Source organism: Xiphophorus hellerii, chromosome 13 (assembly GCF_003331165.1).
Source record: "Xiphophorus hellerii strain 12219 chromosome 13, Xiphophorus_hellerii-4.1, whole genome shotgun sequence".
NCBI lineage: Eukaryota > Metazoa > Chordata > Actinopteri > Cyprinodontiformes > Poeciliidae > Xiphophorus > Xiphophorus hellerii.
In genome coordinates this window covers 320,621-333,467 of record NC_045684.1, presented here as the reverse complement: position 1 = coordinate 333,467, position 12,847 = coordinate 320,621, and the positions used below count along the sequence as shown (strand labels likewise).

At 42.0% G+C, this 12,847-nt stretch overlaps 1 protein-coding gene and 1 long non-coding RNA gene across 2 annotated transcripts; one reads left to right on the top strand and one right to left on the bottom strand.

Annotated features, from left to right (window-relative positions):
- Window positions 1–1,546: 1,546 nt before the first annotated feature.
- LOC116731984 (uncharacterized) lies at window positions 1,547–12,009 on the bottom strand. The gene is made up of 9 exons (XM_032581933.1): window positions 11,846–12,009; window positions 10,186–10,536; window positions 8,582–8,920; window positions 7,618–7,719; window positions 6,236–6,562; window positions 5,265–5,585; window positions 4,713–5,039; window positions 2,604–2,930; window positions 1,547–2,500 (listed from the first exon to the last, which is right to left on the bottom strand). Exons 1-9 carry the CDS (start codon window positions 11,880–11,882, stop codon window positions 2,406–2,408), a joined length of 2,226 nt encoding a protein of 741 aa, XP_032437824.1. The 5' UTR covers window positions 11,883–12,009; the 3' UTR covers window positions 1,547–2,405.
- Window positions 9,770–12,789, top strand: LOC116731985 (uncharacterized). The gene is made up of 3 exons (XR_004341677.1): window positions 9,770–9,779; window positions 11,804–11,809; window positions 12,666–12,789. It is a non-coding gene; the product is annotated as an uncharacterized LOC116731985 (long non-coding RNA).
- Window positions 12,790–12,847: the final 58 nt, after the last annotated feature.

The window sequence follows — 12,847 nt, the reverse complement described above, 5'->3', positions numbered from 1 at the left end:
GCCTTGAACTCAGTCAGAATGGTTTACATGTTGGCCAATTCACGAAATGTACACTAGATGGCGTCATTGTCTGGTTTCTGTCCGCTGCTCGGAGGTTATTTGAGGGTGGGGGTAGCATTTGGGAAATGAGCCAAATGAACCACACACCCTATTTAGCTCCCAATTAGCTTTCGGCCATCTTAGGCAGCAGGGGCGATTCTAGGATCTGACCTTTAGGGGGGCTGAGCCCCCAGCAGGGCTAAGACCCATGAGAAGATATTCTAAATCTAACTGCTTATTTACATACATTCACAAACAAAATTAAGAAACATGTCAGTAATTCATGGAATAAAAGAACAATGTTCATTTTACTCAAACATATACCTATAAAGAGTAAAATCAGAGAAACTTTTAATTTTTTCCAGAGCTGTATATATATATGAAACAGAATCTCTAGATCACATCATAGCTGCCAACATCTGCTAACATTAATGAGACACAAGCAGCTGTGGAGTCACACAGTCCTGGTCTGCCTCCTGGAAATTAAAATAAAATCTACTCAAAACTATGCATTTCATTTGAAGAACATTTTACTAAATTCATAGGATTAATAAACCTAAAACCAGTTTATTATCAAGGTAGACGTTCAGGTTATTGACCAGTCATTAACCTGAACTTTATTTGCTCATTTATGGGTAGAGATAGGAAGATTGTACAGCATTTAGCAGTAGCAGAAAATAGATGCAAACATTAAATCAAAGAGACAACTATATAACAAAATCAACTTCAATCCAACATCTCTCACCCTAATTTCTATCACTGCTAACGCTGGGAGAACAATTTGTGAGATGGAGAACTGAACCACAAGCTCCAGCTCAGTCTGATGGTGTAGGATCAGACCCAGTACAGGGAGGGAGACCCGCTTCACGGGACGAGCTGAGGCCTGAGGGCCGGATGCTGGAAGAGTCCAAATTCAAAGCTGCAGGGTTTGGCTCTCCAGGAATGTCCTCGTGCGAGTACAGATGCTCTGCCGCAGCCCCACAGCTTCTAGGACTCTTCCACGTTGATCCTTGGCTTTGTTGATCCGTCTCGGTGACAGTGAAGTGCAGAACTTATGGAAGGAAAAACCCACTTCTCTTCTTTTGCTGCAGATTTTTAAGCAACCAAGAATGCTCAAAGGTCACTCTGACGTCACAGTCTGCCTTTTCCATTGCTTGAAAAGATGATCTCAGATCCACCTTTGTCATGTCTCTGTTCTTGTCTCGGGTCTGTTCAAGGGTCACAGTCCTTTAGCCTGCAAACTGTCCTTCTCTCCAGCAGCTTCAGTTCCCGTCTTGTGCTGATCCATTCATTCATCTTTGCTCTCCTTTTTCATAAACTCTCACCTAGCATCTCAACACAACATCAGTGATCTTTGATTGCAGTTACACATTTTACATCATTTCAAGTTCATTGTCAAAAGCATATCTATAACCTCTTTAGATTCTCCAATTCAGGATCAAAACAATATTAACATAAGTATTTTGCATTGGTTACAAGTTTTGAGAAGAAAGACATGAAGTCCTGCTTTCAGACTGAAAATGTTTGCTATTGGATTATGGCAGAAAAATCCCCCATACAGTTCACCTTACACAGCTCTATGTTGCTCATCCAGTTAAATTATTTCTGCTTCTTTTTGTTATTCTGACTCCAGTTCTATAACATTTTAATACATTATATTCCAGATGTAGAAATACAAAGTGTCACTTCAATCTGATGCAGATATATCAGGTGACTCTCAGATATTTACAGACTAATTTTAAAGTCTAGAGTCATTTTTACACTCCTCTGCTCTGCTGCTTCCTTTACCAGGAAGAGTGAAGTATGAAAAACTCAGTGGATGAAGAGTCCATCCTTCATCCATCAGAACCTTCTCTGATCTCACGTCACATTACAGGAAGGATCAATAATTTATGTATTAAATGTTTTTAAGCAGAAAAAGGTTTTAACAAATCAGGCCTGACTCAGCATAAATGCTGTTTCACAGTAGCTTCCTGATAGGAACACGAAAAACACACAGATATCCATCATTTATATACACTGCAGATACACAGACATATCAATTTACAAAATAGAAGAAAACCAGCGTTTACACCAGGGGAGCCCAAAGTGGGTCCCTGAGGGCCGACATCCTGCATGTTTTATTCTCTCCCTGGTACCAACAAGCTTCTCAGCAGGTCCATGTTCTTCTTTGGCCTCTAATGGTCCATCATTGGCTCCAGGTGCGTTAAACCAGGGAGAGACTAAAACATGCAGGACGCCGGCCCTCAGGGACCCACTTTGGACCCCTCTGCTTTAGACGTAGAAAAATGCTTTTTGGCCACAGCAGTTTTTAAAGGCTGGAAGTGGCCAGTGTCCATTGTAGCAGACATTCCTCCCAGGTTGGGTCATGAGACTGACTGGTCAGCCATGAGAGGAGTCGGGTCAAAGGAGCTGCCTCTGGTCCTGATGTCCTCGGGTTGGTTCTGGACCTGAACTGTCCCTGCAGTGGAGACAGAGGACCGATAAACAAACTGGGACAAATTTATTAATTTGTCCCAGTTTAGAATTCACCTGCAAGAAAGGTGAATTCTAATGAAATTCACCTTTCATTAGAACTTGAACAGTTTTCTCTTGCAGGATCCTTCCATGCTTTCCATAAATTGTACATTTATATTTCCCTGAATCGTCCTCTATGAAGTCTTCCAGGGTCAGACTGAGGTCTCCGGTATTAATCAGGTTTTCTTTCATGTTGGTTTTTTCCCTAAATGTCTGTGTTTGTCCTCCGGGTTGGTCAGATCCATTCTCCCACACATGAACGACTCTGTATTTGGGTTCAACCTGCAGCCACTCCACTCTGCAGTCTTCCAGCAGCTCAGGCGTCGTCCTGAAGGGAAGCTGGACGTTCCTGTCCTGCACCTCCACCTGATGCTCTGAAACGAGAGATCAAAAAGTTTCCTTATGCGAGACAGTGGCGGCTGGTCCATAGGGGGCGCTGCTCTCCCAGGTGTGGAGGGAGAAAAAAAACCTAAGAATAATCTATAAAGAATGATTATTTAAAAATTGTACAGTCAAAGCCAGTTTTCTCTGGCAGTGTGCCTAAATGTAATCTAAATTGCTGTCAGCATTTCCACCATCTGACTCTCATTCAGCAGTAAATTTCCCTGACAGACTCCAATTCTGGGTGACAGCAACCCAGTAGTGGAGCTAATTAGCCAATGAGGTCTGGTTGCTAGGGGAAAATAGTACACAATTCACCAATCAGCATCGCTGATTTTAATGTCTTTGGGATAGTTTGCCCCAACCGTAGAAGATGCAGGTCTTACACCAGATTCTGAAAAAGGAGTGGAGAAAGTTTAAGGATTTCAGTGAAGATTTGAGGAATCTATCTGCAGTTTCAGAGGAAGAATGCAGATGGAGTGATGAAGAAGAGGGAGCTGGTTCCACTGAAGGACTGCAGACATATTTATCATTTATTGATCCTTAAAGTTCAGGAAACAACAATGACTCCAACGTTTCTGGGGAGGAAGAAGTGGTGAAGGTTTGAAGCTGAACATCTGTGGCCTCCAAATTAAAAAACAGATCTATGAATATAATAATTATTCTTCTTTAATTCTGGTTTAATTCTAATAATCCAGTTACATTAACACAGTTTGTTCCAACATATGAATGTTCTGATGTTCCAGCTGACCTCTGAACCACCACAGCAACCAGATTTGACTTCTGTATGAATCTCTCTCTGTTCATGAGGAATTACGTGTTTGACATATTTTACTCTTCATTTTTTATTTGTCTATTCAGAAACCTAAAAGGTTTGTGTTCTGTTGTATTTTACTAATGTGGTTAAGTTTAATAATGTGAGAAAATCACAAGATTCTGTTTATTCTGTTTTAATACAGCAGACATAACAAAATGTTAAAATTTCATGATGTTTTTACTAAATTTAATGTTGATTGATAAGATCCTTATGCCATGTGCCAGTTCTAAATGTGATCAGCATGACATCATGATTTTAGATCCACTGGCTGATTAGTGGGGATTTCACATAAGTGCAAAAGAACGTAGATTTATTTGACTTTTATTTGTTGAGACTCTATAGTTGTGTCCAACTATTGTCTCCTAGTAACATAATTACCCAGTAATATTTTACACTTTCAAACCAGTGTAGCTAGTTTTCTGGGGAAAACTCTGGATCAGATCAACAGATCAGATGAAGGTGGACTGCTGATGTAAGTCAGGATGTCAGTAAAGAACGTAGAACGTAGAACGTAGGAGCGTAACTCCTGACGCTCATGTAACGTCAGGAGTTACATGAGCAAAATGATCTGTCACTCAGGTGCTTTAAAGCAGAAAACTGAAATTCTTTAGTGGTATTTTACTATTTTTTCATATGAAGAGCAGGATTGGAGTCCAGTAAGATTCCAACAAATTTCAACATATCACTTACATTTAGACACTAGTTGTTTTATATTTAAAAGCTTCAGGGATGCAACTAACAACATTTTTTATAGTAAGTCATGAAATTTTAATTTTGCAAATTGATACATCACACACAGAAAAAAACTTCAATTTTGTATGTGTGCTGAAGAGTGAAGTGATTGTACAATAATACAGCTTCACACCACATTGCATAAGGTTTTATCAAGTCTACACGACCCCAAAGCACTTCACACTAAATGTTGTCATTAATTGATGGATGGACACCAGATTCAAACCTTTGACATGTAGTGCCACGCGTTTCTTCACCAGGATGGTTCCCTCCGCTCCGTAGACTTTGCAGGTGTAGGTGTCGGTGTCCCAGTCTGTTGGGTATTTCAACGTCAGACTGAAGTCTCCAGTTTTCACCAGGTCTTCATTTAATTCTGTTCGGCATGCGTAGGAGCTGAACCAATCTTCATGCTGGTCTGAGCTACAGTATTTATGGACCTTTCTGCCATTGCTGTTCGTCCACTCCACTTCAATCTCCTCACAGTTTAACCTTTGTGGGGTTTGAAACGGCAGCTGGACAGACTCCACCCCTGGCTCCACCTCCATCTCAAAAACTGAGGAAAAAAAGCAAAAGAATTACATACAGACATCAGATGCAGCAAATTTCAAAATAGCTTCTCTGATTATAGTACAATTATAACATTTTGCAGTTTGCTTGTGATCACAAAAATGTAAGAAACTGAGCACTGACCCAGTTTAAGATGCACGTTAAACTGATGTTTAATTGTTTTATCTAACCTTTGACCTGATTGCAGCTGACCCGTGTTTCCACCACTGACCTTTGACATGTAGATGAACCTCCTTCCTCAGGAGGATTTCTCCCTCCTCGTCGTAGACGGTGCAGGCGTAGACGTCAGATTCTGTCAGATGTTTCACTGTCAGGCTGAGGTCTTTGTCTTTCACAGCATTTTTCTTCATTTCTGTTCTTCCCTTATAATACCAGTTTTGCTGATGAAGATGATCAGAACCATTCTGAAACACATGGACGGTCCAGTTATTTTGGTCCCTCCACTCCACCTTAGCTTTTTCAGGAAGGTCAGCTGTGGCTTTAAAGGGAAGCTGAACAGATTCTGCTCCAGAATCCACCTCCACCTGCAGGACTAAGGAGACAACAAAGACCATCATCAGCTTCACTATAAAAGGTCAATCTTAGACTACTGACAGTGGAGGAGCAGCTTCTGATTAATGCAGGGAACACCAAGGAGCTGCTGGAGAACAACCACACCAACACTGGTCAACCGTCAGGGAGTGGACCTTCCTGGACGCGGTGGTGGCGCTGGACAGTCCCACCCATGTACAGAGCGTCTCTCTCTTGTCAACTCATCGTGAAATAAAGCCCATCAGGGCCCAAAAAAATCCTTAAAAAAACTAAAACAATAAACTGCAGTGGACTCAAAATTCTGATGCACTTCACAGGGAGGGCCAGCGCAGACTCTACCTGCTGAGGAGGCTGATGCCTTTTGGACTGCAGGGGGCGCTTTGAAAACCTTTGCTTCTGTGGTGGCATGAACTACCAGCAGCAGTTTCTCTAAGAGGAAGCGGTTAGATCAGCTCATCAGGAAGGCCAGCTCTGTGAGTTTATACTCTTTGGACTTTATAATCTTTGTATGAATCTACTTGCGTTTATTGCCTGCCACTTTGCTGCTATTGCACAAAAACATCCCTGGTGTGAGACAATAAAGGATAACCATTTTCTAAATACTTTCAGGAAACTAGAATATGATGTTAGACTTACAGCTTCAGCACTGACCTTTGACATTAAGCATCACCTGTTTCTTCTTCAGATCCTTTCCCTTCCTGCTGTAGACGGTGCAGGTGTAGGTGTTTCCGTCTCTCTCTAGGGGGTTTCTTATTGTCAGACTGAAGACCCCAAACTTCATCAAGTCTTTATTCATTTCCATCCTTCCTTCATAAGCCTTTTCTTGGTAATTAGAAGAATCCAGACCTTTGGGATAAACATAGACTTTCTTTCCACGGCTGTCTGTCCACTCCACTCTAAACCCTGGAATCAGTGGAAATGGAAACCAGCAGCGCAGCAGGACAGACTCTGATCCTGATTCCACCTTCACCTGGTGAACTGAGACAACAAACCACATCGTTACATATGGAAGCCAAGTTAATGTCTAAAATATTTAGTTATTGTTAAAACTTATTTGTTTAATTAGTAATTTAATATGTGGATTTGTAGTTGAGGTTTAGGTAGAATTATTATGTTACATGTAGGTAATTTCATAATGTTTTATTGTGAATAAGTGTTTTGTTAGAAGTTTGTTTGTTTTATCGTTTAATTGGCCACTTTGCGATTCGTGCAGATGAGCTGTGTGCTGGAGAACTCCCTCCTGCTATCTATCTGTTTCTGTCAAGGGTAGATAGACAGACAGAGCCACATCTTCAATTGTAAAGGATAACGCAAAAAACTGTGGAATAAATTTTTGTTTTGCATCTTTACATCGGGGCGCAGTGGAAGTTTTTATTTTTCCTCCTCAAACACACGAGTGGAATCTGAGAAATTAACCTTGTGGCATCACAAAAGATGTCGAAAAGTACAGAAATACCAGACAGATTGGACCTCAGATAAATGAGGTCCAATCTGACGTCATTTATTTGAGGAATGAGGTCGGGTTTCCTGCTTTATTCCCAGTGTGGAATAAAGATCTATTTAGAGGTAGGAGCCACTTGTCCTTCCTGTTTATCGCCATTAGGAAATCCATGGGTTATTTTCCATCAGTTACCAAAAGAGATGAAAATAGTTGAAGAATCCAAATTAGAATGAGATGGCTTCAGAAAACGACCAACAGCAGAGCTGACTTTAGATTTAAGAACCACTGAGATCGGTAGCAATGCAGCAGTTTGTGTCACATCTGGTCTTTTTCTGACATTTTCAACCTACAACAGATATTATCACTTTAAAGTAGCCAAACAGAAACTAATCAAAACATAAGATTGTTATTGAAATAATTTTTCCCTCCAGAGCTGTGCAGATGACAAGGCAGATAAATTCTCTTCATGTTTTGATCTAGATTTAGTCTGTGAGAAACAAAACATGATCAAATAAAACCAAGTATCCTAATATTGCTCAACCCCCATAAGAAGCAACAGAGCAGGTTTACCACCAGGCAGCTTCAAACTCACCAGATTTAGGATAGAAATAACACCAATAGATGCATCCTCCCACAACCACCAACACAAGAACCACAGATATGAAGAGACCTGAGACGTCTGTTGGAGACGGCTCTGTAGAAACATCAACATTATAATTAATGAAGAACATTATGATCATTTATATTGCTATTTTCACCCTGTGGTTTGTAATATAAAGTATTTATTTTTCATTTAGTTTAACCAATTCTGATTATTTTTTCTTCAAAATCACGGAATTTTTGCATTTTCCCATTCAAAACCTCGGAGGCGCAGCAGGTGAGGCAGCAGCAGCCGAGCCTCTCCTTCGATTGCGCAACCTCTCTCTAACTGCACTGGCTGCTGTTCTATGGGAGCATGTTCCTGTCTGAACGTCGCCAATAAAATGACTAGAAAACATTTAATGTATGAACTGATTTTCCATAATTTAGCTTATATATATAATGTTCAGTGTTTGTTGTCACCAACTGTGTGTGTAACGTGTTTCTGTGCTGAGCAGCGATCAGAAACCAGAGAACAGATTCGAGGTGAGGCAGGCAGTTCTCTGGCCTCATGGCAGGGGGCGCTCATGATCCAGACATTGTGACTCCACAACTGCAGAGTAAGAAACAGTACCAGCTCACTAGCCGTGGAGCTAGCCTTGGAGCTAGCCTTGGAGCTAGCTGTGGAGCTAGCCTTGGAGCTAGCCATGGACCTAGCCTTGGAGACCCTTCAACATTTCTGCATTAAGGTATTTTTTATTGGTTTGTAATCCAGAGGCAATCCAAGACAAGGGGAGAAAACCCAGACTGAGCTGGAAGTGAGAATTTGTTTTGAGCAGTTTCACAGGAAGACAATAGCCAAGCTAGCATACTATAGGTGAGTCTAACCATTTCCCAGAGCTGGGTCTTAACACCAGCCCATTACCCACCAGTAAAGGAACATCCAATGTCCCTTTCTCTGTGTGAAAAGCTCTGACCTTCTGTGACATGGTGCAGTACCACTGTCTGCCTCAAGATGTCCTCATCTCTGTAGATGGTGCAGATGTAGCTTCCGCTGTCCCTCTCTGTGGGGAACTTCAGGGTCAGGCTGAGGTCACCAGTCCTCAGCAGGTCAGCGTTCATCTCTGTACGGCCGCGGTAAAGGCCATCCTGATTGGTGTTGCATTCACTTGTGTTGGAACTCACATGAACAATCCTAAAATCTGGATCAGAACGGATCCACTCCACCACTGTGTTCTCCTTTAGGCCAGCTTTGGTTTTACAGGGCAGGATAACAGACTCCGCCTTTTCATTCACCTTCACCTCTATGAGGCTGACTGAAAGAGAAACAAAACGTTGCATAACCAGCACTGCAAAAATCACGTACATCAACTTTAAATGTTGACACTCAACTTAAAACAACCGATTCTCACTCTGATTTGGTCCTGAGGACTGTCCCTGAAAGGCTCTGGTGATCAAAGGTTTTCAGAGGATCATAAATCCAATGACTGTTAATTGGTCTCTGTAAGCAACCCTCAGCTATGAGTGTGTGCAAATTTGTGTCCGTCTGTCCTGTGACGGACTGAAGACCCGTCCAGGGCGGACGCCGCCTCTCACCCAGAGACCAGTGGACTTACACACTGCGGTCCCTAGCATACATGGCTTTAGCCAACTGATGAACGTAAAGTTTGATAGGAAGAACATCATGAAAGCTTTGAGTGGATCTGGAGGAATTTCAGGCAGCAGAATGTAACCTTTGACCCCTCAGAGGGCTCTGCTTCAAGAATCATCATCAGCTGGTAGAACCTGATTGCATCACTCTGGAAAACCGTCATCCAGATCTACGATCCCAGACTTTATTGAGCAGAGAAGGACCAGATGTTCTTCTGAGAGGACGCAGCTTCCCTGGGATGGACCTTCACCTGGAGGGAACATGGATCCGATGGATCCTTTCTCCAGATGTTTGGTGGAAAAGGAGCAGCAACCTCAGTCACCTGAAGCCAGACTCTGATGGTAGGCTGGCTCATGGTCTGGGCTTGGCTCATCTCTTCTGTGGTGCAGAAAAGTCCAGCAGACAACGCCTGTTGCCTTCAGGACCACATCCGCTCCAGGGACAGCCATTGTTGTGATGGAAAACCTCCATCACTGACCCCAAGCTGAGGAAGAGGAGGGTACAGCTCCGGGAAGTTCTGACCCGTTCCCAACATGTTTGCAAGAATGGGACAAAACAACAACCTGGAACCATTTGTCACGCAGTATGAAACAGTCACACACTTTTACTGTTATAAAGACTCATGCTTGTTGATGGACTTTAATATTTCATGATGCTAAATTGGGCTGATCGCTGTTTATGAGCCTGAAGAGAGTTAGAGTGCCACCTAGTGTTGAGTTTTTCAGCTCGTTAAACCTGCAGATGAACATATCTCAGTGAGTGGATGTGTGCAGCTGGTGCTGACGGTTTCTTTGTTGTTGATGTTCGTTACTGACTTAACAGCACATCCTCATCTCCAAAGCAGTTGTGGCTGTTCAACTGCTCTATCTGCTCAATAAAGACTAAAAGGGCTTTTGTGAAATCTTTTCAACTCTTATTTTCTTTACTAACCTTTGACCTCCAGCTGAACTTGAGCCAGCTTCAGCTCTGCTCTTCCATCAGAGATGCTGCAGGTGTAGTTTCCACTGTCAGCCAGCTGAGGTTTTCTCAGAGTCAGGTCAAAGTCTCCAGTTTGCAGAGCGTCAAGGTGCATTGAGGTCCGTCGTCTGTAAACCTGGTTTTGGTCTTTATGATCATCACCTTGTTCTCTTCGTAGGTGGATAACTTTGGGGTTGAGATCATTTCTTGACCATAAAACTGAGGGGTTTACCTCAGGTACCGCATAAGAGCCCTGACAGCGTAGCAGCACAGACTCCGCCCCTTCATTCACCTCAACCACTCCACCTAGAGCATGCTGGGAAACTGTAAGAACACACAAACAGACACAAAACACCACCAGTTTGGTGTTGGTTTGGTTCTTGATCTACATGGCATTGACACTAAATGTGTTCATTAGTGAACTGACTGAAAGGTTCTAGAACTACAAGTTTTAATTATTCACCTGACCTAAAATTATACATGTTTCTTTAAAGAGACAGTATTTTTTGTTTTCCAGTAACTGTTACATTCAGTTGTCATGAAAATGTTCTGTATATCAAACATGACATAAAAAAAGTATAACTTCCTAATTCAACTCCTTCAAATTGGGCCTCTGTCTCTTTAAGAAGCTCCTGCTCTTTCCGCCTCCAGGAAGTCGTCCCAACGTGGCTCCTCTTTAACCCTCTAGCGTTTTTACCAGTGTCGCTCTGAGCAGCAGCTCCTATGATGAGCTCAGCAGCTGTTTGCTAATTGCTGCTGGCTAGTCTGAAGGAGCTCAGTGGGGGAGGAATTGCGCCTTGAAGGCGGGGCTAGGTCCACCCAGGAGTTTAGCAGCTGAATGGTTGCCATAGAGATTAAAGGATTTCTCAAACATGAAAGAATAAAAACAACACTGCAGGTTTGGTTTTGATGAGGGAAAAACTTGAAAACATGATGGATAGATCAGAAAAGTGGATTTTACATGACACTGGCCCTTTAAAGAGTTGCTGTAGAGGCAGATAGCTTTCCAGTTCAGTCCCTCCAGCTGCGTCTTCACCTGACTTCTAGATGCACACTGAGGGAAGAGGAGGAAAACGCTCCATGGTGGAGGTGGAAATTAAAATATGTGACAGAAAGGTCATGGGTCTGTTTGAAGCCTGTGACCTTCAACCCTGGCCATTCTTCATTTTTCTGCTTTATGCCTCCTGTCTGTCTCTAACCTTCACTTTAAACTGATTTTTATGCTTATTAATAATTACCTGTTTCACTCCCTGAAGGCCATTTCTGTCATATTCTGTTAATCTATTTTTTTCTTGTTTAGCAGATCCCAGGTCTAAGTTTTGTTATTGGGGAAGCATGTCATTGTACTGGTGGGGATGGGATCCCAGACAGACATTTAGTCAGTCACACAGTCATGGCATTGCTGCCCTCTTTACATGGCGGCACAGAGCAGCCCAGTCCAGATACCATCATGTCATCTACAAGCTCTACAAAAACCATAATAAATCATCTGAAGTGGGAAACACCAAGGATTTTCTCCTGCTAGTCAAATGTGCTGCTTGGATCCACAGAATATTTCCTGTGTTTGAGTTGAGCAGAAGGAAATGCAGAGACTGAAGTGATGATGATGATGATGAGAGGAAGATGATCTTACCGTGCAGAAGAATCCCAAACAACAGCAACGTCTTCATCTTCCTGTCAATCAGAAACCAGAACAACCTAAAAAGATCATTTTATATCCCAGTTTGAACAGTTTCTGAATGAACTATCAGTTCCCATGACTGAGTCAGTAGAACAGAACCAGAGGAGCCGGCTAGTTTTCTCATAATAAAGCCCCAGCCCATTCAGAACCAGTTCATCCAGTTTGTGCTCTGCTGGCCAATCAGGGTTTGTAGAAACACTAAACAGTAACTTTTTTATTTGCTTTGTGCAGCTCTGCTCTTCCTGGTTTCACTTTGTGGAAACATTAAGAAAAACGATCATCGCTTTCCTAATATAATGGCCAAAGTCTTTATTACCAAAAGAGATTTAGGCCATTATATGAGGAAGGTGATGACATTATGGTAATATTACATCTTCACTCAGCATCAGAGTTGATTCCAGTGTGGAGCGAGAAAAATGAACAAAGTCCAAACCTTGTTAAAGAGAAAGAACAAAACACAGCTTTATTTCACATCTGCACAGATGGAGAACTCAGAAGAGATCTAACTAGACAAAGGAATCACCTCTCTACATAAACTGTTTACTGTCCTTCTCCCGCAGACAGAGTGTCGCCACCAACATTCCCAAGGAGCTAATCAGATTAATACACACACAGAGAAAAATGCAACTTTCAGTTAAAAATGGGTTTCAGACAGAATATTCTGTGTCTAATAATAATCGCTCCGCCGTCGGTCTGGTCTTGTCCCTCCGCAAGGTATGAAAACTATTTACTTATCGCCTGTTGCTAAGACACACTGAGACAAACTGTGAAGGCTAAAAAGAGAAACAATGACTCTGTAAGACTGAGTGAGACATAATAAATGATTAAACATTGTAAGATTAATATTAAATAAACTTCTAATAAAAGTAAACACACTGTAAATAATTATTTTATTCCACACCAGCTAAACCCAGATCATGATGGAAACCGTTCTGTGGTTCTTCATGTCAGCAT